Source organism: Orussus abietinus, unplaced genomic scaffold (genome assembly GCF_000612105.2).
Source record: "Orussus abietinus isolate OABI.00-Male unplaced genomic scaffold, Oabi_2.0 scaffold289, whole genome shotgun sequence".
In the NCBI taxonomy this organism is placed as follows: domain Eukaryota; kingdom Metazoa; phylum Arthropoda; class Insecta; order Hymenoptera; family Orussidae; genus Orussus; species Orussus abietinus.
The window spans coordinates 81,309-107,287 of record NW_019394466.1 but is presented as its reverse complement, the minus strand read 5'-3'; the positions used below and the strand labels follow the sequence as shown (position 1 = coordinate 107,287).

Here is a 25,979-nt window from a genome sequence, read left to right as displayed (position 1 = left end):
TCCTCGCCATCGGGTAGTTACCTCTTGTGGATTTTTGAATGGGGGTGGTTTTTCGAACTTAAGGGTGGAAATTTTAATTTATGAATATGATTTTCGGAGAGCACATAATTTGCTGATAAGTTTTTACCTATTTTTGATTATTTAAACACATTTTTTAATGGTGGGGGTGCTAGCTTTATTAGTACCCAGCACCCCCACAGAAAAATTGAATTTTTTTCCAAAAACCGAGCTAGCACAAAATTTGCGAATGTAGCACATAATTAGCACATAAAGAGCACAAAATGTTAAGACAAAGAAATTTGAATTTTGTAAAGGTGGGGGTGCCAGCTTTACGCACCTGCGGGGAGGAGTACCTTTTCGTAATACTCCTCGAGGTGATGATGATCGTCTGCAAAAATCTGCGGGGGCGCCACGTGTGCCGTAGTGTTCGGGTTTTCGGCATCCCGGACAATATCTTTTGGGACTAGGTTCTCACGGGTCCGGAGTAGGACTCCTGGAAGGGTTCATATTGGGCCTTCATCCGGGGTCATACCGGGTGTACGAATATTGGTCCGATCTGTTGGTGGGTTGTGTGATCGCCGGGAGTAAAAGTTTTAATTGGGTGGTTAATTCTGCAAGTGTGTGCGCGAGGTCATTGTCGTGGCCTACTTTCGGGACCGATGTAGGTAATGGCGGGCTCGTGGTGCTGACGAATGCTTCTCAAGTGTCCGGTCGCGGGCTATAGGATCTGTGATAGCGTGCGGTTTCTTCAGGGTCTCGATCTCGGGATCTAACCTGAGGTGGAGGGATCTGAGGGTATGAGACGAACCTCTGGTTGTTTCTATTAAATTGGTCGTACCTAGAATTCCTATGGGGCCTTCCATAATTTAGAAAACGGTCTGCGTAATCGTCACGTCGGTCATTGTATCGTCCTGGAGATTCTGACTGATCTCTCCTATTCCTTTCTGTTATCTCGAATTCGAGAAGGTCAAGTACCTTTTCGAGGGTATTAGGATGGTAAGAGGTTATGTAGGGGGTGATAACTCTGGGTAACCCATGAATGAAGTTGGTGGCTAAGGATTTTTCGATCGGGGGGCTTACTTCGGCAGATTTATTTCCGTAGGTGTCTGTGATGGCGAGTTTGATTCTTTTAGATAGTTTCCTGGCCCTATTCATATATTGTTGGATAGTATCGTTATATCTCATTCTTAATCGTCCTATTTCTCCTACTATTACAGCGAAGTCTTTGGAGGGGGCAAACCTATTTTTCAAATGATTGATAAAGTCTCGAACACTTTCGAAATCTCGGCCCTCGGTACTGTTACGAGCAGGGCCGGTTAATTTTGTTAATACTGCCGTTAGATATGCGCGTTCGTCTTGGGGATCTATTAGGGTTAGTCCGTTTTCGACCTTTTGTGCAAATATCGGTAAGGGCGGTTCCTCACCGTCAAATTCGGGGATATTCCGAAGCACGCCCTGTATGCATTACATGCGCGAGGATTTTCCGGACGCCAAAACATGTTGTTGAGTTAGGTTCAACAGGTCGGCTAGCGCAGGGTCAGGATTCATTTTGAATTTTAATTAAAGACCTTGCAAAGGTAGGGGTCTTACTTAAATTAGAGAGTAATGCGGGAAATTGAAAGCGTCGGAGATCGTGCGAAGTCGCAACTGCAGCGGCAGCGAAATTACGACTACTGCTCGTTGGGTAGGAATGGGAGGCTCTACGCGGTCTCTCGAGGTATGAAATTAAATATGAAATTCAGTTATTAATCGAGTAGGTCAATCACTTCGATTTTGAGTTCAGAAAGGTTGGGAAGAATTTGGGCAGCCACTGATTCTACTAGTTTGTCAATAATTTGAATGGCTTGGGCAGAATCAGCTGTTAACGGCTGAACTTCTAATACAGGGATTTCAATTGGGAATCCTATCGGGGTTGATGGGAGAGTTATTTGGTTGCTAGGGGGAATATCGGCTAGGATTTGGGTATGGATAGTCAGTCGGCCAAGGCGCTTTTGAAGTGTAGCCTTATTAAGGGTTTCGGGAGATTGTGGAGGAGTATTTAATACCATTTCTGGTTTCCTCTTTTTATTCGCTAATTATTCCGGCTGCTTCCTTCCTGCTCGTTTAGGCATTTAGTTTTAATAAAAGGGTGCAGACAAAGATCAGGGCAGTAGATGTTCTAGTGCTCACCTGATTTAGGTGATAAGAATTCCACAAATCTTTCCTTAGCTCAATAGTTATTATTCCACCAGAGAGATAAGGTACGCGAGTCGTTCAACCTTAACTCGATCGGTAACGTAGTCACCAGGAGAAGGTCGATTCGACTTGAGCAACCTGAGTCTTTTTCGGAGTTGTTCAACCACTGCCCTTTATCGTTCCGTTTAGGTCTGATTGGTAACAAGTTACCATGGAAAGGTCGGTTCAACTCCTATTAGAGGAAGGGTTGGTTTTTGTAAGACGAGATTTTATGTTGAATTAGCTTTTCGACAATGAAGGTGCAAAAATTGAAAATTTTAGGAACAGCTGCGAGAAGGTTTAAAGTATTAGAAGGTTTGTTTTAAGGACTTTTCCGAAAGGGATGATGGGAGGTACCGTGTTCAGATACAGCGGGTCCCACCAGTCGGTAAAGGAGAGAATCCCACCGCTGTCACCAGTTTGTTACGTGGCGGTCGAGGGGATGCGAGGCCGGGGGAAATATTCAGGTTTTGCCTAAAGAGGTCTTACCTTGTACATCCACGTAACGATTATATATTATTGTGAGGAGATGGCCCGAGCGGCTAGACCAAACCCTCTGGTGGGATTTACAGGAATGTGGAGCTAAAGAGGGCTCAATAAATGGAGATTATCAATAAATTGACGAGGATGAATATATTTGCCTTCTGTCAGATGGTATTTCTACAAATCGTGAGGGTCCGCGAGGGTGCTCGTGTCTAATTTTTACGGTTCGGTTTCGTTCCGCGCTGCGGAGCTTCGGGTGACGCGATAAGGCGGTCGGTGGCAGTAGGTCACTGGACGTCTAATATGCTGACATGGCGCTTCTTGCATTCAGAATTTGCGAGGTTCGCGTGATTCTAGCCCGAGGCAAGATATTGAAATGTTTTGGAGATACAAAAAGACTTAATCTATCCGGTTTTCAGGAGCTAGGCATGGAATTCGGGTATTTTTAGTTACGATGAAAGATGAGGTTAGGATGGAAAAATGAAGGTGACCCGAGCTTGCGAAAGGGCCTGTACCTGGCATAATCAGCGGCCAAATTCGGTGACGCCCTCCTTAGATCGATCAATCCGATGACTTCGCGTGAACATGTTCCGCCCGTGACGTGCCCTAGGCTTGGAGGTCTCCTCGGGGCCTCCCGTCAAACGGATTTAGTAGTGCCGCCGTCCCTTCCTGGCTTGATGCTCTGGGATCGCCGGAGTACCGAGCAGCACAACTGTAGCTCGGGGTGCAAGTGACCCTCCGAGTTCGATGGTTTCGGTCTTAGACTCGCTAGGAACTGAGAGCCGAGAACCAAAGACTCCAAGCTCGTGGTCGATGACGATGATGGGTCCGTGAGACTCGGTGTGAGTCTGACTTTTCTTCTATCTGACTGACCGCCTGACTGAACGACTCCAAAAGTGGTTGTTGGTTTTTATCGGCGAATTTGGGACGGTGCTCTAATTCATGGGGGTTCCATGATCTAGACGAGGGCGGTGATTGCAGGGGTGTAGGATGTCTTACAGCGTCATCAGGATGCACTTGGGCCCGGTTGATCGCGACCTGGTCTACTTGGGTCGGTGGCGCGATCTTAGTCAGGCCGACTAAAGTCTTCCTTTCGCAAGCGTATGTCAAAATCGCATGCTAATTTATGGAATTCCATGGCTACCTTTCGGTTTACCGGGTCGCGACTATTTCGTAAATGGTGTCTACCTAACACTCAAGTAAAGCAACTTAAGGATTCGGCTCACAAGAGAACATTCCCAAGTGTCCTACTCCGATTTCAGTAATTTTTATATATATTGTAGAACTCGAAAATCTAACGAACACGTATTTTTTTACGTGCTAAGTTTGATATCTAGGAGGTGAAACAACCCCTCAAAGTTTGATGAAAAAATCGATTTTTCTTTTTTTTCATTGAAGCACTCCACGAATTTCAATAAAACTTGGCATAAATATATCTCGTGTAAAGAGGATCCAGAAACGATCCCACCCTACACGGTTGCATCCCTTCGACGGGGGTAAACTACCCTTATCAAGAATATTGTTCTTTTCTTTTCGGCGACAAATGATCCGATCGAAATAAAAACTGTATGCCGTTAATGCTTGCGCTAAATAAGAGATTACGTGTTTTCTGTTTTTTCCTAAAAACCACTATTTGACACTATAAATATTTTTGAAGGGCAGGTAGTGCTTTTTATATAAACACTAGACGGATTCATATGAAACTCGGTACGAATATATTTCGTGTCGGTAGGATCCATAAACGGTACCGTCCGACACAGGAGCATCCCTCTAAAGGGGTGAATTAGCCTCGCGAAAGAAAACAATTTTTTTTCGATGACAGTTCATCCGACTGAAATAGAAATTTCACGACGATGATTCTAATGGAAAATAAGGGTTTATATGTTTTCAGTTTTCTTTCAAAAACCATTATGTAACGTGGTAAACATATTTCAATGATAGGCAGTACGTGCAATACCGTATCTCTGTCCGGTCGCAGCGAAATCATTTTATTCAAACATAAATCGTTATTTGCAAGGCGCGCTTTGCCTTACTCACAAGGAAACATTCCCAAGTGTCCGCCTCCGATCTTATTGTTTCATATATGTTGAAGAACACAAAAATCTAAGAGACACGTGTTTCTTTATATCTGCAATGGTCCACGTTTAAGGGGTGAAACAACCCCCCAAAGTTTAGCGAAAAATCGGTTTTTTAAATATTTTTCGTAGGAGCAGTGGAGGGATTTCCACGAAACTTTGTATAAACGTATTCTGTATAAGGACGGTGACAACACAATATTGTTCAGCAATGTTGCACCCCCTCAAGGGGGTGAACTACCCTTCAGGTGATATTTTTTTGTAATATTCATTAAACAAGCACTCCTATTTAAGTTCCACTTACGCGATGTGATTGCTCGCAAAAAATTAAGAAATACGTGTTTTTTGCTTTTTGCCAATAAAAATTTAAATATCGGTTGTAAACAATGAATGTAGGTGGTATTGAAAATCCAATTTTATCGTTTCACCATGGAGATTGTATTACTAGTTGGAAACGGGTGATGACTGCATCGTCGAATCCGTTGCGAAACAATTTTAGCCTCTGAAATTATTTTTTAATTTATTTATAAATAATTGCATGTTATGAAAATCAATGACATTTTGAAGAATTACCACGTTGACACGACTTATGTACGATGAATTGGTCACGATATAACCCAATAAAGGTAGTCGGGATATACCCTAATACCACCTACATTCATTGTTTACAACCGATGTGTAAATGTTTATTGGCAAAAAGCAAAAAACACGTATTTCTTAATTTTTTGCGAGCAATCACATCGCGTAAGTGGAACTTAAGTAGGAGTGCTTGTTTAATGGATATTACAAAAAAATGTCACCTGAAGGGTAGTTCACCCCCTTGAGGGGGTGCAACATTGCTGAACAATATTGTGTTGTCACCGTCCTTATACAGAATACGTTTATGCAAAGTTTCGTCGAAATCCCTCCACTGCTCCTACGAAAAATATTTAAAAAACCGATTTTTCGCTAAACTTTGGGGGGTTGTTTCACCCCTTAAATGTGGACCATTGCAGATATAAAAAAACACGTGTCTCTTAGATTTTTGTGTTCTTCGACATATATGAAACTCAATAAGATCGGAGGCGGACACTTGGGAATGTTTCCTTGTCAGCAAGGGCAGTTGCTGATTTGCAATTGTGGTATTATGAGGAGTTAAAATTCGGCGGTCGTAAACGGAAATTGAATACCGAATTCTGTTGCAAGTTAATAATTTGGAGTAGATTTCGAAAGAGTGTGATGAAAAGTGAAAGAGTGGATGAGCGGAGCTCTTTGAAGAGGATCTTAGCTTCGCAGGGGCCCTTACTTCTGGTGAGATCCCTCCTACGCCTAACCGGTTGCGATACACGTGAACGCCTTCAAACCAGGGCGTGCCTTAGGGTTGGAGTCTCCTAAGATTCTCCCGCTGATCCGGAATTTGCAGCTCCGTCGTTCTTCTCACTGTTGGCTAGTGGATGTCGCAGTACCGAAACGCACAACTGTTTACTGACGGGACGGTCCGCTCTTCAGAGAACGCCAACCACACAGATTGTGGACTGACCGACTGTGAGGTACGTCTAGCACAAGAGTAGTCGACAGACTACCTCAGACAAACCTTGTGCTCTTTTCCGGGCCATTTTTTGTACGGGATCTTATCATTGACATGTCCGTGGGGAAAGGGTCCAAGTTCCGTGATTTTTGTTGTTAGGGGCTTGATCGGACGTGATCAGGAAGTCACTATGTGAACGGATTACCTGGCCCGTATTTCGGTCCAGAGTGCAATTTGATGCAGAAGGCGTGCGGTAGAGCCAAAATATTCCTCAATGACCGCTCCACTCATTGTTGTTTTTCCGAGTTAATTAGGTGACACTATCGTTGCTTCAAATTCGATATTTATCTTTCGATAATTTAATCTAATGCGCGTCTTTATTGCGAGGAAATAAGGCAACTTCGTAACACTATTATCAATGCACGTCCCTTGACCTATTTCTCCGATGATGACAAACTAGCGGAAGTTACTCCCGAAATGTTTCTTAAGGACATTCACGGGGATAGTGTTCCTGATCTTGACCAATTAGAGAAGACGTTCTTAGATCGACGATTGAAGTATTGATAACGCTTACGTCGAAAGTTGAACATGTGTTTCTACTCTGAGTATTTGGGACCGCTAAAACGAGACACACGACGTCTAAACGCGCTTATTTCGCTATTAAGGAAGATGATATCGACTTGGTTAGCAGCGATAACAAGAAACGTTTAGATTGGCCCCTGGGGCACGTGACACGAATTATTAAAGGCACGACGGCGTTGCACGCGTCGCTCGTATAAAAACAGCTCCTCAAGAGTTAGCCAAGCCCCTGTAACAGATTACCATTCTTGAAAATGGGCCAAGAAGTCCCCGTTGAACCACTTAATGACGAAACAGGGCTATCACGTCGTGAGATTAACAACATTTCGTTGGATAAGGAATTCAAAAATGCAGCCACTGCTCTGAAGAACCGTTTATCGGTTTCCAACTTGAGAATTTCGTTTGGACCAGGACAACTCTTGGATAATGAAGGAAGACATACACGCCGTGGACGACCCCGAAGAGATTTTCTTACGATCTTTAAAGGTGTTAAGTAATCGCGGCGGCACGTTCCCTAATTACTCAAGGTGGATGTAGGAAGTTCATGAATATACGTTTTCTAATTTGCAGTGTAATTTTAGAAAGAGAGAACGCAAGCATTTTTTGTATTTTTCATGAAAATTTACGTAGAAAAACATAAAGAGAAAGGTCGACAAAAGTCGATCGCGTCGCAAAATATGTAAAGCTCACATCCGCGTGGATAAGATGAGCGCTGCTGCGCCGCTCGACTTAGTCCGTTGGTTAGTACTCGGCAAGCATCTAGTGACACCAGGAAGCTTTTTTAGTTGGTTTAATTTAATAAACTCTTTGATACTAGAATATGGATTGAGAGTGTTAGCGTTTTACTAGTCGCACCCTGTGGTTAAGTCCTTACCCTATTTGTAGCATGTAGTAAACAAGTTAGATTAATAAAGATTTTCGTAACTTGCATATAACACTCGAATATGGCAAATATGTTATCTCTCTTTCCAATAATTATGCGAGTTTTAAATGAACCCTTATTGAACAAGAAAGCATTGCGTAGAAATATGCAACGTTACATTATGAATGCCATACAACTGACCAGAATTGTAATAGGTATTCAGTATCTGCAATTTTAAATAAATTAATTACTTTAATAGACTTAAGAGAATAAGATATTTCCCTAAACAAAAACTGATTAAGGAAAATTATTCTTTCCGGGAAATTATTTTTCTTGAGAAAATTGGCAGACTAATTTTATAATAGGTTATAATGAAAAAGAAAAATTGTTAGAAAAACTGAATTTACAATACTCAACGATTCGTACATAGAATATTGATTACAATAGATAGGAGTACCTACATAGGTCCGGGAAAGGGATCAAGGAATTACATGAAATTAATTTTCGAATTAATAATAAAAAATAGTTTACACAGATCACTCGAGGCACGGATTGGAATACAGCTTTACAGAATATAATCATTATCGTTATAATTTAAAAACGATTTTCTGACCGTTTTGCTTAGATACTATAGTTTCCTATGGACTAGTAAAACTTCACACCCTTAACATGTGTTTCATCTAAACGCGGGATCCTTAAAAAATTAAACAAACGCATTAAAAAGACTAAATTAGTGTATTCCTGATTGGCAAAGATGTATTCTATTGTATCTATTGTTTTCGGTTCTCAGCAAAAGCATAGGAAAGAGAAATACTGTTAAAATAATGTCATTTTCTTTTTTTAATTATGAATAATGTTGTCGTTCCACACTTGCGTTAAAATATAACAAGTTATTAATGCGATTCACAAATGATATTTTATAGATACAAAATATTACTTAAGCGCCGTAAACGAAACGCAAGCTTCCGCGAATAACTTCTCGAAATGTTATACCAAGAACAAAAAAGATTTAAAATCAATAGCAGTAGTTGTAGGCGTGATCTACAATTACTATATACTCTTTAGTTCGGAGATAGAAAATTTCATGATTGAATCCAATCTGTGGTGAATCATAATATTGTGTTATACAGCAAGTTTTAATTTGCTTTATGATCACGTAGAAATCGGCGTACATGTACATTAATATACAATGGTTATAGTTCCACAAGAAAGGCCACAATAGAAAGTCTCTGTTCGCAGACATTTTACCAAAAAAAAGTCATTTACACTCTTCATATTCTATTTCCAAACACTTTTGGATAACAGTCTCTAAATTGTACAAAGAAATTGTAAACCATGTCTAGAAGTTATCAATTTTTAATTCTTTCAGTACTGTCAGCGTTTATAAGCGCACAAAGACGTCCCATAATGGAGTGTGGGTGTTTCCTAGAGTGCATTGCGGCACATTACCATTACGTAAAATGATTAACATTTCTTTGTTGAGCATCGGTATCTCTACAAGCGCAGCACGGAGAACACATGAATATTATCATACCGCAACGAAAGTGGCGTAATGCGATTTCAAACGTGGTAACAATCTGATTGCGTTAAAGTGGAATAACGTGGTACTTTTTGAGGAACTGTATTAATGCAATACCACAAAATCAAAATACCTTGTGTTCTTTCGCATCGAACCATATCTACCAGTAGTAAATTGTCCCTTCAGAACCGATTCTACAATCCGAGTATGTATTAATAACAAGTTACGTTTGAAATTACATTTCATAGGGATATATATTCTACAATTTTCGCACGTTTGTTTTGTACAAATCTAATATCTTATTCCTCTGAATTCGGATGGGTGCGTTCAGAAGATAGTTATTCATGAATTTTATTGATCAATTACGCCTTATGTTTGTCTATTTAATTGTTAAGTCTTTATATAAATAAAAACAATATATGTATTTGTGTATCTTCTATGCGACTGTTGGAATCGTAATTCTGTTATCTGGAAAATTATTCATTTCTTGTACTACCATTGTAGAACACGATAACACTTACCCTGGTTTTACACGTGCCGGACAAAACCGTCCGGCATCGAATATCCCGTCCCACCAAATACACTGTTAAGGTGAAGTGAAACCCCCCTCAAATCAGTCAATTCGAATACAACACTTTTTTTTTAGAGCATTGGACCAAACTGTTCGCAACATTGACACGTGATTCGTGATCATCGAAGAATTGTCCTGAAACATTCAAAATTTGGATTCTGGAAAAAATTTGTTAACTTGGCCCTGACCAGAACCGAAATGGCGTCGAGCTCTCATATTTCGATCAACATACAATTATTGCAGGCTCTGATATGAGAAATTAAAGGGTCAGGACAATTTTACGACAATTTAGAATACTCTGGTAATCGATAAACTCGCATTTGAACGGGATAAAGGCAAAAAAAAAGTATCGTATGCGTTTCTATGCTAAAACGATGGGCATACGAGGTCTCAAAGTGAAAATTTAATTGACCTGGAAATCACAGATGGCACGGGGGGTCCCTCTGCAGTCAATTAGGGCCCCAGAAAGCACGAATCCAGAGGATTTCTGGAGTTTTACTTCGATTTCTTTATAATTATTGTATGAAAACGACAGGTGGAGTATGCCATTTGGTACAATACCCAATATAATTCGACCCAGCTGTCAATATAAAAACGAACGTCGGTAACGTAGGTATTTAGAAAAATCTTCTTTATCGACGTCGATGAGGTTCCTCGGCGTGCTTCACTTCACCTTAAGGCTTGCACACATTATGCCGGGGAGCATCGCAGCGTATCGCATTTCAAACATCCGCCCGGGATCGATTTCATAGATTTTATATGGACCATCGCATATTATAGACGGAATATCACGGTGCACTGCGGCTCGCCCCGGCTATAATGTGCGCGAGCCTTCATAGTTACATAACGCTAGAATAACATGAAGTGTAACGATTGTTATTCAAAAGATACATTCATATTATATAATCTGGAATTATTACTGTTCGGTAACATTGTTATACGCTTGTCAGAATTGGAGTTATATAATTTTAATATGACATATAACATGTTACCGACACGTTAGATATATGTTACGTAGTTTGTTTTTTAATATTGTTCTGCAGCTGCGTAGGAAATTGTAACATGAATCTTACTTACATGTTACATTCATTATTACAAACTTTATGTTATAATTATATTACGTTACTGTGTTTGGTGGGATTGTTATGAAAATTTCACGTACTCCGAGTTTTGCCCGGTTTGATTGTTACATATGTGCACTAAGTTCAGTTCGTATCAATGATTCATTGCTGCCGGACCGATCACAAATGAATTATGTGAACGTTCTCATTTGAGTTTTTACAACTTGACACGGATATCCGATATCCAACGTCAGATTGTCTGTAGGTATGTTTAGGAAGCCACTGGTCGGGTTTCTGATGTACGTCTGCCGGATATATATGTGTAAACAATGCTAATCCACGTACCTCACCATCAGAATCGATGCAGAACAGTTTTGTCCGGTATGTGTGTAACCAGGGTTATACTCAGAATCATTCAAGGCATATGTTATTCGGATAATAATTATTCCACTTTTCATACTCAAATTAGAAAACCGATCCTTTGGGTTACCGATGTTAGATTACATTACAAGAAAGTTACTCCGCAGTCACGGCCCCGATCATCTTACACATTCTCAGTAAAGTCTTCAAATGCAATTAATTTTATATTAATTTNATATTTCACTAGATTTGTAAAACGTCTCTCACCGCAGGCTCAAATTGTTCGTCGATCAAACCGACACAGAATTTATCTGAAACAGTTCATTTAATTGAAGCCATGCGATTTCTTCACCTCTTATCACAGGAGCTCATTTCTCCTAACTTATCGACATGTCGGACCTAATTGCTAAAGAAGCACGGTACGCAGATATGGCGGGAGGAAGCCTCGGAAAGTATTGCAGTCGAAATTACGAGTCGGAATAAATTGAGTTCATTCCGAGAACAAGAATGAAATCCAGAATTGCCCAGCATCGAGACTGAATCATTTCTTGACGCTACAAGGTTTTCTTCAGTTCTTCAACTGTTGATTATAGTTTAACAAGCTGAATATGGATGCTGGGCATATTCGAGAAAACAGTTAATGGAAGAAAGGAACTACACTGACTTGACATTAAAAAAACGTTAAATGTCCAAACTAAGTAGATTCGGTTTACTCTTGTTCCGTTTATTCCTTACGTAGTCCGATACTTTCCGCATAATTACACTTAGAAAAATGAAATGCCTTTTTTAGTCTTTTTAATTAAATAAAACAATATTGTAATAGTATTCTTTAAATTCTTACTTTTCCTTAAACGTTCGTACAGGGTGTCTCATTTCTCTCTTATTTAATTTTATATATTTCTTTTGTTCGTTCCTTTTGCTATATGAATAATTGTGCTATCCTTTTTCTTGTACAAATAATTGCATTGCATTTGGATTGGATATTCGGAATCACAAGTATTTATATGCTTGCTTGTCATAATCTTTACATACTAGTGAAGAGCATGTTGTACAAGGAAGGGCATGGTAGAACTTGTTTCTATCACTCCTTTTTTACTGATTTTCGTTGATACAGCTACGACCACAACTTCAATTCTTTAGTTTTCCTATCCAGTTACTAGTTACGCATTCATTACGCACATCCTAACATTACATTCACATAAATAAAGAAATATTTCCATAGAACCTTGCAATTGTGTCGTCAGTTCGAGTAATGATAGCACACTTCTTGTAGTTTCCTAATGCAGCCACTACCCCCAGGTTCTTAAATCGAGCCATTATTTTGGAAATCTTTGAGGCAACCACTGTCTTGTAATTATCGCAAACGTGACTACATATAAATCTAAAAGGAGCATTGCACCAATATTTGCTATTATCTAGTAGAAAAAAATACATATACCGATGTGGCACCGTTCGACTTTTTGAATCGTTACGAATTCTAATTATTACACATTCGTACAATAATCACGAACATGTAAGGAAAATGTCATTATTGCACAATGACGGGCATGAATGACTTCTCTTTATACACTGGTAGCATCATACACGTAAGGGAGGCATTCGTGTCCACTAGTGTACAATAGGAAGTAGAAAAAAATGTGCAAACCCTTAATCTAATTGATAGGTTACCGAAAATATAACTAGAGTCCCACGATTCGAATATTTTTTTCCGATTGATAAATCGAACAAGTACCTATCCACGTACTCGCCGCAGGAAGGTGTTTAGCCTACTGCTTGAACACTGTCCACCTTAGGAGTTCACTCTTCCTCAGTCACAATTTTGTAACTTCATCATACCCCTACTATTTTACAATTCTCACCATACTAGCGCTCACGTGATTTTTTTTTTAGAAAATCTTTATATTAGCAGTCCTATATACGGCTTCCATCCCTGCCAACTCTACAAAATATTCAAAGACTAACAATGTTCTTCATAGAAGTCTATTATTCCTTCCTCCCTTCATTATATGGGGAAGACTCGCTTTGGATCGCCTCGGATGTATTCAACGAGGTCCACGCTGTCAGTCAGATCAGGAATAGAACGTATTCGAAAATATTTACACATTACACATTACGAAATTGCCAGATCACAGCCATTCTGTAAGACAACCACCGAACCACATAACCGCTATGGGGAAGAGATAAGTTGTTAACGCCCTCGTCAACGACATTTGCGGCCTTGGCGCACCGCTGTCAACCATTGTTTTGTTCCCGGAGGTGTTCTTTGGTTCTATGTCCACTCTTGGTGGAATTGTGTCTTCGTGGACCGACGGTGGAACCTGTTTAGGTTGTTCCGGGATCGAATGATTTGGTTTATAACCCGAACCACCCTCGGTGAAGCCGTCCTCGTCGTCTGTTATTGGACCTTCGTCGGTTCCCTCACCGGATCCACTTCCAGAACCGTACCACGTTTCCTCTGAAAAATAACATTAAATACAATTTAAAAATTTAGCAAATTTACGGCATTGACCTTCTACATGCTGGTTATTATATTTTCATAAATATTCTATTGGGAAACATTTTCTACTGTGACTGGGCAGAATTCTGTCGTCACAAGTCAGGACGGAGCAGTGACGGTGAGTACCGAATTAGATTGTTTATTCTATTAAAGCATCGGTTGGCGGCACTAGGGGGCATCCTTGTCGTTTAACTGGATGTAAGTAACTATTATATGTTATGGTCAGTCCGCGTTCCGTGCATAACATTCCGTTTTGACCAACAAACTACCGTGTTATATGTCACACATCGGGTGATCGCTTCCGTGAGCCTGGGTTGAGTAGGTGTATTTTATAGAGGTGCTCTCATCTAGCGCTTTGTGGGCAGATCTTTGAGTGAAATGAAATCATTTAAGAACCGCGCAGCGAAACCCTATACGACATCTGGCGTAAGCGCCGTTAATTGCTTAGTGCCTAACGGTACGGCGTCGCCGTCGGAATCGGTGGATGCGGTTTTCCGTAATTCGGTGGTTCTGCCGGACCTCGGAAGGTATGGTCAAAGACACTCTGAGTGCCGCCGGTACCACTATTTGTTTGTGCTCCAGCAAAAATTGTTCTACCATCCTGTGTAGTCCCGCTGACGCCCTGCTGCCGTCTCGCTCTTAACTGTTTGTTCAACTTGGTGAGCGAACCCTTTTTGGGAAAGAATTAACATCCGCTTCCTTCCTATTTTTCACATTTATGCGATCGGTCTCCTCGCACGCGACCCTCAATACTCTATTTCTAACGGTTACCACGTGGCGCCCTATCGAGTATTCGCGACTCATTATGCCATAATGGTTTATCGTTCCGTTCGGGGCTTCGCGTACAAATACCGTCTTCTAAATCTATTTTGTTGTAAATACCGGTTATTGTAGTACCTGTTCTCGACCCCCCGGAATATCTCTTTTCGATCAACCCGGCCAATTTAGATCCTTGATTCGTTTTCGAGGTCCGGACAGTGTTAGGTTAACATTTTTCTAGCTTGCCTGTCCGTTGTTACGTTTCACGTAACGCTCCCTGCACATGCATCTGTTTCCTGCGCGTGCATCAGGTCACATATCAAACTAAGACCGGGAGACACAGGTTCCCGGGAAGAGTCATAACAGTTTAAAAATTTAAACAGATAATTTTTTACAAAGGTTCAGATAACAGAGGGTCATCCTGCCTTAGTTCCCGCGACCAGTCGATCCGACTGTCAAATAAGAAATATTCCAGAAATGGAAACGTAAATTAAGATAGAGAGGTCCAAATAATTTTAAGTTTCAGCTTGCGCTTGTAAAATTGTAAAAATTCAAGAAATAGGGCCCTCGCGTTATCGGAAGCCACCCCGCACGTGCAGGCGTATAAATTTCGGTAGTAATGACGTGCCCGATAACTTTTCCAAGACAACAAAATTATTAACTTCCCTCTCTTCCTTTTTTTTTCCAAACCCTACCACCGGGAGTAAGGGTATTTTTCCAAACCCCACTACCGAAATTTAGGGCTTCGCGTCCTAGGGGTGGAAAACTTATATAAGATAGAACTTAAGCAGCGCACATCACTTCTTGTGATAAGTTCAACTTAGACTACATCTGCATATTCGACCTGTACTTCCACTTCTATTTCTACTTCGTACATCACTTCGACTATTTCAACAGTTCGTCCTGAACCATTTCTAATCTTGGTCGACATTTCTTAAGTCACTTGTTTATGCGGGTAACGCGAGTTGCATTTTGTTCGTTCAACTCCAAATTGAACGTTTGAGGATCAGCATCAAGGTCAACTACAGCATCCATATCATCATCAAGGTCAACTTCAGCATTCTCCCCACAGCAAGAACCATGGCAACTAAATCTCGAACGAACTATTCGAGCTATTACGATCGACACAATGTTCTTCCTATTCTCAAGATATTTAAAAAGGAAAACACCTGCATACACCTGCGAACACACGAACACACCCACACACACACACACACCGCGACTTTTATTTTATATCCCTCAAATTATGTACCCCATTATAATAAACCTTTGATCATTTTAACTGAAACCTTAATTTTAGATCCAATCACAATTACCCTTTCCCTCATCCACATTTTATTGGTATTTTTGTGACACCACACATTTAAATTAACACCTCCTGCGACGCAGACCAATTTCCCTCTGTCAATTTCCATGTCATTCTCTCAATGAGTGAAAAGAGATTAACTGCGGCCTTCGTGAACCACCATCTCCTCTGATTTAATCCTTCTTGTACCAGCGCTTACTAGGAAAATGAAAAATTAGATCTGAATCAGACCGCAGTTAGAGGATTAATTCTGAGTTCCTTTAAATGACCCGAGAATCAAGAAACCCGGTAAAGTTTCAAGCCAAATACATTTTCGAACGAGAAACACAGCGCCGAGAGAAACGCGTCCCGCGCGCTTGAGCTCGAGCGATAGCCTATAGAGTTCTATACAACAAGGATCAAGATTTAAGAAGTGGTGGGAATAGAAATACAATTTCTTTATTCCCAGGGAAAAAAAGAACGTCCGATCATATAAAAAAATCAAGAAAAAAATCAGGAATTTTTTTTAATTTACCCGTTTCCGATCGCTAGTACCTGCGTAAAGATACAGCATTTTTAAGATTTTCAGCCTCTCAGAATCTTGATTCTGTTGTCATCATCGTTGTCGCCCCATCCGCAGTTTGCTCTTTCGCACAGACATGATAGGTCGACTGTCATAGTTTTTGGGCAGCTGACATGCGACATCGACTCGCACGAAACGAAAAAGAACTATACCCATCACAGCTTTAAAATGATTGGATTTTTGTACAAACAAAGTTTCTTAAAGTTTTTGAGAACCTTGAAACCAAGTCAGATAATATAATTTCAAAATTCGAAAGGTGGACCCAATATGGGGGACAAAAAAAGTTCACTGATTCGATTTTTATAAGAAAAAAGGATTTCTCCAGAATTATAGAACCGCTGAATTCAAATGTAACAACAGAATGCGAATTTAAAATTCAAAATGGCGAATCAAGAGAAACGAATAAGACAATTTCAACAAAATTATTGGATTATTATAAAAAATGGCTTAGCGTGGTTTTTATAATCGCTCGATCCAAATCTGGTAACATAAATTCAAATTTCAAAATGGCGGACACGAAATTACAAAATGCTAGCATATTTTATTAAAAAAATACTAGCATTTTTTATTAAAAAAAAGCGGTTTTTCCAAGATTTACAAGGTCGCTGAATCCAATTCTGGAAACAGAATTTAATAATTGAAAATAGTCGACGTACAAGGAAACATTCCCAAGTGTCCGCCTCCGATCTTATTGAGTTTCATATATGTTGAAGAACACAAAAATCTAAGAGACACGTGTTATTTTATATCGGCAATGGACCATAATTAAGGGGTGAAACAACTCCCCAAAGTTTAGCGAAAAATCGGTTTTTTAAATATTTTTCGTAGGAGCAGTGGAGGGATTTCGATGAAACTTTGCATAAACGTATTCTGTATAAGGACGGTGACAACACCATATTGTTCAGCAATGTTGCACCCCCTCAAGGGGGTGAACTACCCTTCAGGTGACATTTTTTTGTAATATCCATTAAACAAGCACTCCTACTTAAGTTCCACTTACGCGATGGGATTGCTCGCAAAAAATTAAGAAATACGTTTTTTTTTGCTTTTTGCCAATAAACATTTACACATCGGTTGTAAACAATGAATGTAGGTGATATTAGGGTACATTCCGACTACCTTTATTGGGTTATATCGTGACCAATTCATCGTACATAAGTCGTGTCATCGTGATAATTCTTCAAAATGTCATTGATTTTCATAACATGCAATTATTTATAAATAAATTGAAAAATAGTTTCAGAGGCTAAAATTGCTTCGCAACGGATTCGACGATGCAGTCATCACCCGTTTCCAACTAGTAATGCAATTTCCGTGATGAAACGATAAAATTGAATTTTCACTGTTTTTACGAAAAAATAGAGTCAGCGATATTCGATACCTAAGGTACGGGAATAGTACGTTGAATCAAATCAAATTTGGAATCGTCTACGCCGACGTGCGTTCTTATAAAGTCTGCACTGGATTCGATGCTGATCAGTTCTGATCAGGACTTCGTCTTTGTGAAATTATTTTGTCGACGTGCTACGATATATTTGTATGTAATGATTATAAATCCCATAAACGTGATCAACCTTTTGTTAGGTACGTTTCAAACTATGTATTTAATAGAGGCGGAAGTTAATCGACAAGAAATACTATTAAAAGAATCTATTCAAACGACTCTTTTGGATAGTATATTCCAATTTAATTCATATGAGATTACTGAAGATTCAACATTGGATTTTCAAGAACCTTTTCAAGCACGGGAGGTTGAGTATGTTGAAGATGAAGGAGAGTGGACTGACGAAACGGTGCCACCACCGTCTTAATCGGTTTGCCAAGACACAGCGCTTAACTTCGACTATAAAAAGAGAGCAGTAGAATTCTGGAGAAGTGGAAAGTCCGGCAATCTCAAATTTGCCACTGTCCAACAACAATTGAGGAAACTTTCTGATGCTCGTTGTTAGATCGATTTACTTTGTCGCGATCGAACCCGTTATTATTCGCGAGTTTTATTTAACAGTCGACCATCATTAATACGACAGCACTTAAAGACACCGTGCGCTCAGGCTTCCGCACCCGTTACGGATTAGTCCGGGGCGACCGAGATCCCCTGCCGCAAGGGATACGCTCTTTAGTTCCTTTCGGGACCCTCCTCGTACCGTACTTTACCTTTCCTACGGGCGCACTCCTTTAACAATTTTTACCGTAAACTGCCCTTTCTGCCATTATTTTCAATGCATGTCGATTGCTTTACAGCGTAATCCGTCGCTATTTAATTTCGGCACGTCCAGTTTATTACTTTATAGTTTAACGGTATGCTTCACTCCATCGTCTTGCCTTTCCTAGAACGGCCCCTACTTCGGATTGTTATTAACATCTCTTCTCCTGCTCGTACAGTTTCCCTCTCCAACATTTTTCGACCAATCGTCACAATTTTGCATTAACATCACCGCTCCTAACTAACCAATCCGCGGTGTTCAAATTGCTAACTCCACCCTCGAAGAAGCCGTTTGCGAGCTCCCGTTTTTCGGACAAGCTTCATAGAGTCAGATCTTCTACAAATCTCCGACGGACACTACCTTCCTTCTTGGACACCGAAGTCACTCGGGTTTATCTTTCAAATCCGCTACTTCACTTCACGTGCTCTAGTCCGTCGTACTCAAATCATTCGCGTGCGTTCGTTTCAACCGATCGTAACATTAAGTTCGCTATCAAGGATTACTTATTGTAATAAAAAACTGTATACCACGGTTAACTTTCGCACCCGGCCATTGCTCTCTTCATTTTTCTGTTCGTGCTCCAAATCCGAACATTTATTGGTCCTTCGAGCCGGATCCGCGAAGTGTTAATTCAATTCATTAGCAACCGTACGGCCACTTCCGGTGAGTGACGACGCGCGTGGCAATCATCATGTCCGAAGAGCAGAGCACCTCGGCGACCCTGAAGCCCGCCACGCAAAAGATCATTGCGAAGCAGACGGACTTCATCGCCTACATGGATTGCTGCATCGTTGACATCGAAAGCAGCCGAACTCCGACGCGCGGACTCCTGAATGAACAGCTGGAGGACATCACAACGACTGCTGCCCTCTTCAAGCAGAATCATTTCAAGATTCTAGAGGACCCGCACGCGTCCGCATCGTCGTACGTCACCGAAGGTTGGTTGCAAAAGTTTAAGCAAAGGCACTCGCTGGCGTCTGATATGTTTTATCAGCATCTCGAGTCACGTGGATCTCCGACGCAAAGCACCTCGCCGACCCCCACTTCCGCGCCCTCAGTGCACCTCCCGCGTAGTAATTTACCGCGATTTAAGGGCGTTTACACGGAATGGGAATCTTTCCGCGACATTTTCACGTCTGTGGTTCACGAAAACCTCTAACGTGCAAAAACTGCACTATTTGCGTACCTGTCTTGAAGGGGAAGCCTTATCTGTTCTCGACGGGACTCCAATCACCGATGATCAATACGAAGGCTCATGGCTCGCTCTCAAAGCTCGATATGAGAACAAACGAGTTCTTCTAGTAAATCATCTGGATCACCTCCTTAAACTCCCCGCGATGAAACGAGAATCCGTTTCCGATCTCAAATCACTTCGCGATGAAACCATGAAAACCTTACAGTCCATCGACTTGCTCGGCCGTAAGGAATTTTTCGGAAACGACATACGAGTCTATCTCACGGTGCAGAAACTCGACCCGGAATTGCGGAAGGACTGGGAAAAGTCGCTCAGCGACAATCTCACCCCACCGGCTTTCGAGGAGCTCGTCAAATTTCTTGACGTCCAGATTCGCGCTCTCGAATCGTCCAAACCGTCGAGTGCGGTCATACAGCCTCCCTCGCGCGGTCCAGGAGCCTCCAAGTCTCGCACTCCGGGCGCACGAGTGTACCTTTCCACGACAAATAATAAAAAGTCGCGGCCCTGCCCCTCCTGCCAAAGGCAGCATTACATCGGCTTCTATCCGGAATTTCGGCGCTGATCTCCAAAGTAGCGCAACGAACTGGTCGCGCAGCTACAACTCTGTTGCCAGTGTCTCGCAGGGGGGCATTCTCTAAGCTCCTGCAGATCGGAACGCCGCTGTTCATCCTGCAACGGGGCGCATCATTCGATGCTGCACATTGCGCCGAGTGCTCAATCCTCGGATTCGCGACAAAGTTCTCCCGTCAGTCAAAAATCTGACGAAGCGCGTTCAGTCGATCCTCCTGCTGGATCATCGAAATCCGCAGTGACTTCTCATTTCGCTGGACGGCAAACCCGCGAGCCATCTGTATTGCTCGCCACCGCGATGGTCACTCTGGAAGCTCCGTCCGGACGCCAGCTCCGCGTTCGCGCGCTTCTGGACCTAGGATCCGAAGCGAGTTTTCTCTCGGAATCAGCCGCTGAATGTCTGAAACTGAAGCGCTCGCGCATTCAAGTACCGATTCTCGGCCTTGGGTAATCTCCGCCGGCACTGCCAAATTTGCCGTGGAGTTCCGTCTCCTCTCGTCGCACGATCGCGAGTTTTGCATGGAGGTCCGCGCTCTCGTTTTGCCGAGACTAACCAGCGCAGTCCCGCCGCGACAACCGCAACCCCTTCGGTGGCCTCACTTGGAGGACTTGCCGCTGGCCGATCCGCAGTACGCGTCCTCAGGACGGATCGATCTCATCCTCGGAGCCGACTTCTACGGACCCTTGCTCCTCGAGGGTGTTCGCCACGGAGGACCCGGCGCTCCCATCGCTCAACAGACTGCGTTGGGATGAATCTTGTGCGGGCCCGTCGCACAGCCTCATGAGATCGCTGCTGGACCATGTTCGCGAGTCACGCCAGTAACCTCTCTCCACAGCACATCTCACACCGAACTAAGCACGACGCTTAGACGTTTCTGGGAGCTAGAGGAAGAGGCTGACATCCGCTTTCCGACCGCCGAGGAAGAAGAGTGCGGGAGACACTTCCGACGCACTCACCACCGCGGTAGCGACGGCCAGTACACGGTCCGACTATCGTTTAAAACCGCGCCACTGCCCGAGTTCCGCAGTTCCGAGGCCATCGCCCGAAAACAGCTCCAGCATCTGGAGCGACGCTTGGAGTGGTCGCCTTCTCTCGCGACCGCTTACGCTGCGTTCATGGAGGAGTACCAAACGTTGCAGCACATGGAGCCTGTCGATGCTACCAGGTCATTTTACAACTCCTACTATATGCCACACCATGGCGTCATTCGCGAATCAAGCGTCACCACGAAGTTACGCGTGGTTTTCAACGCATCGCAGAAAACAGCTGCAAATACCTCCCTTAACGAATGCTTGCACACAGGACCAGCCCTTCAGCAAGACCTGAACTCCGTCGTCATGAAGTGGCGGAACCATCAGTTCGTGTGCAACGCGGACATCGAGAAGATGTACCGCCAAATCTGCATCCATCCCGAGGACGCGGATCTTCAGCGCATCGTCTGGCGAGCATCCCCGAGTGACCCGATGACCTGCTATCGCTTGACCACGGTCACGTATGGAACTGCCGCTGCTCCGTATCTAGCGATCCGAACGCTTCAGCAACTTGCTGAAGATGAGCAGGCCAGGTTCCCACTCGGGGCGGAGGCGTTGCGCAACGACTTTTACGTCGACGACGCGCTCTTCGGCGCCGACGATATAGCCACAGCTCAGAGGATCCAGAGGTAGCTGATTGAGGTACTGAACGCTGGTGGTTTTCAGCTTCGATAGTGGGTCTCTAATCACCCGCAGCTGCTGGAGCACGTTCCAGCCTCCTTCAAGCTGTCATCAGCGCTCATCTCCTTAAAACCCGACGAGCACGTGCGAACACTGGGACTAGTGTGGAATCCGTCCACTGACGCCTTTCAGTTTCAGATCAGTCTGCCAGAAACACCCGCTGCACCAACCAAACGGACAATCCTCTCTGCTATCGCGAGATTGTTCGATCCACTGGGTTGGTTTGCTCCCGCAGTTATCACAGCGAAGGTCATCCTGCAGCAGCTGTGGCTAGCTCGAGTGCACTGGGACCAAACCCCATCAATGGACATCGTCTCCGAATGGTCTTGGTATCACGACCAGTTGAAGCAGCTGGAAAACGTCTCTATCCCACGATGGACCGGATACCGCGCATCACTAGTCACATGCGAACTGCACGAATTCTGCAATGCCTCTATACACGCATACGCAGCCGTTGTATATCTGCGCGTCATCGACGAGTCAGGATCAGCTGCCACCTCGCTCATTGCGGCGAAATCCAAGGTCGCCCCGTTGAAGCAGGTCAGCATCCCCAGGTTGGAACTGTGCGGCGCGGTGCTCCTCACTCGCCTCATCAAGTCAGTGCGACAGACTACAGGTCCCAAAGGCATCAGTACCTTCGCCTGGACCGATTCAAAGGTTGTCCTCGCCTGGTTACAAGGACATCGGTCGAAATGGACCTGCTTCGTGGCAAATCGCGTGGCAGAGATCCAAACTACAAACCCGGATCTCATATGGCAGCACGTAGCCTCTGCCGAAAATCCCGCCGATTGCGCCTCCAGAGGTCTCGATCCAGCGGACCTTCCCAACTTCGACCTTTGGTGGCACGGTCCGAAATGGCTCGAGCAGCCAGGGTCCAAGCGGTCCCAACCGCTCACACTCACCGGGGAAGACACCACGCAAGAAGAGCGGCGTCCGATCCGCTCGCACGCTCTTCAAATCAAGAGCTGGGACCTGATCACAAGGTTCTCCAGCCTCAAGAAACTAATTCGAATCACAGCCCTCTGTCTTAGATTCGCAGCAAACTGTAGACTACCTACCGGGCAACGAAACGACCAAGCGTTGTCACCTAAGGAGCTCGCCATCGCACATTCATGTTGGTTGCGTCACGAGCAGTTCAAGTTTTTCGGCGAGGAAATAACAGCGATCCAGTGCAAGCAACCGCTTCCTCGCCGTAGCCCTCTGCGACGCCTGCATCCGATCATAGGCGACGACGGTTTGCTGCGAGTCGGAGGTGGACTACGCAACGCGATGCTCACCTTCGAGGAAAAGCATCCGGCCATCCTGCATAGCAAGTCTACACTTGCGGCGCTGCTTATCGACGAGGCCCACAGGACCACCCTTCACGGAGGAATCCAACTGATGCTCAGTCATCTCCTGAGACGACACTGGATTCTCGGAGGGCGCAGCGCAGTCTTCGGCATGTCCACCGTTGTCTCTTGTGCGTCCGCACGCGTGCTCAAGTGAGCACGCAACTGCAAAGGGATCTTCCTGCGTCTCGCATCACCCCGTCGCGCCCCTTGTTAAAGTCAGGCGTGGATTATGCCGGACCCATACAGATGAGAACAACGAAGGGCCGACGACATAAATCGTACAAGGGGTACATCGCCCTTTTCATTTGCCTGGTCACTAAGGCAATTCACCTGGAAGTGGTAAGCGATTATACTTCGCAAGCTTTCCTTGCCGCTTTCCGCCGCTTCACGTCGCGTCGAGGAATCTGCTCGGAACTTCTGAGCGACAACGGCACCACCTTCAGGGGAGCCGACGCCGAATTGCGTACCCTATTTACGCAATCCGCAAGCCATTGGAAGGAGTTATCATCGCTCCTTGCCAACGACGGGACCCATTGGTCCTTCATTCCACCAGCCTCTCCTCACTTTGGTGGACTATGGGAGGCCGGAGTGAAATCCACCAAGTTCCACCTCAAACGCATTATTGGAGACTCAACTCTTACCTTCGAAGAGTTAACTACTGTTTTAGCGCAGATTGAAGCCTGCCTCAATTCCAGGCCCATCTCACAGCAGAGCAGCGGTCCCTGTGACCTCACCGCCTTGACACCAGGTCATTTTTTGATTGGATCTGCTCTTACAACCGTTCCAGAACAGAGCACCATCGAAATTCCCACCAACCGACTTTCTTGATGGCAGCTCGTACAAAACATGTACGAACATTTTTGGCGCCGCTGGTCATCCGAGTATCTGCATCAACTGCAGCAACGGTACAAATGGACCAAGGCCGAACCAAATCTTCAGCCAGGCATGCTCGTCCTTGTAAAGGAAGAGCAGCTTCCACCAGCGCGATGGCGTTTAGCTCGGATCATCGACACTCATCCGGGACTCGATGGCCTCATCCGAGTGGTCACCATCAAGACCGCTACATACACCCTGAAGCGGCCGATCTGCAAAATCTGCCCACTACCATTGGAAGCTGATCGACAACATCCAGCGTTTTAGTCATAGCTTTCCGTAAATTAGACCTTTACGCAGCTTCCGTTCTATATTCACCCGCGATTATTCACGGCGAGCGGCATCCGCCTTAATTTTCCTTCTTATTAAATTCTTATTTCGTCCAACCGAACGAGGCAGGCGGTATGTTCGATCGATTTACTTTGTCGCGATCGAACCCGTTATTATTCGCGAGTTTTATTTAACAGTCGACCATCATTAATACGACAGCACTTAAAGACACCGTGCGCTCAGGCTTCCGCACCCGTTACGGATTAGTCCGGGGCGACCGAGACCCCCTGCCGCAAGGGATACGCTCTTTAGTTCCTTTCGGGACCCTCCTCGTACCGTACTTTACCTTTCCTACGGGCGCACTCCTTTAACAATTTTTACCGTAAACTGCCCTTTCTGCCATTATTTTCAATGCATGTCGATTGCTTTACAGCGTAATCCGTCGCTACTTAATTTCGGCACGTCCAGTTTATTACTTTATAGTTTAACGGTATGCTTCACTCCATCGTCTTGCCTTTCCTAGAAAGACCCCTACTTCGGATTGTTATTAACATCCCTTCTCCTGCTCGTACAGTTTCCCTCTCCAACATTTTTCGACCAATCGTCACAATTTTGCATTAACATCACCGCTCCTAACTAACCAATCCGCGGTGTTCAAATTGCTAACTCCACCCTCGAAGAAGCCGTTCGCGAGCTCCCGTTTTTCGGACAAGCTTCATCGAGTCAGATCTTCTACAAATCTCCACCTTCCTTCTTGGACACCGAAGTCACTCGGGTTTATCTTTCAAATCCGCTACTTCACTTCACGTGCGCTAGTCCGTCGTACTCAAATCATTCGCATGCGTTCGTTTCAACCGATCGTAACATTAACTTCGCTATCAAGGATTATTTACTGTAATAAAAAACTGTATACCACGGTTAAGTTTCAACATTTTTGGAATTTCCTGGTTGGGGATCTTCCCTTGTCAGTTGAAAATGGAGCACACTGATTAGTTCAAGAACACCGTCCTTTTCCGTAGTGGCGAAAGCGTTACTGCAATTACCGAGTGTGGAGATTTGGCAGAGTTTTATTTTGTGAAAAACCGGGATCAAGAAAGATAACGTTGCTGGTGTATTTGGTTCATAGTTTAATTAGAGCATATAGCACCTGTTCTGCAAAGTGCTAGGTCAGTTGACATCTCGAAGGGCCTGGCGCCACAAAGTGTTACGTGTTTAATTGTTCATCTTTTTGATCATGCTTCAGCTTTTTGTACTCGACCACCAGTTTAGTTGTGTAGATCGAGCGTAAAGATTTGGCGTCTAATGCGACACTTGGGGACAGAATCTGTCAGTATAATGGCCGCAGTGTAAATACTTTTTTTGGGACATTCTGTAGATTGTTTTGTCCTAATTAAGACTATGCAAAATATTTTTCCGAAATAAACATTAATTAGTAATATAATCTATCGATACTATATAAGTATATTTG

The 25,979-nt window shown here is 43.5% G+C and overlaps 1 protein-coding gene across 1 annotated transcript in view; it reads right to left on the bottom strand.

Moving 5' to 3' along the window:
* Positions 1 to 11,461: 11,461 nt before the first annotated feature.
* Positions 11,462 to 25,979, bottom strand: part of LOC105697775 (glypican-6) — a 78,407-nt gene continuing 63,889 nt past the window's right edge. Inside the window, exon 8 of the mRNA XM_023432469.1 lies at positions 11,462 to 13,686. Within this exon, the coding sequence (XP_023288237.1) occupies positions 13,358 to 13,686 (329 nt within the window). The 3' untranslated portion in view covers positions 11,462 to 13,357. The remainder of the gene's footprint in view (positions 13,687 to 25,979) is intronic.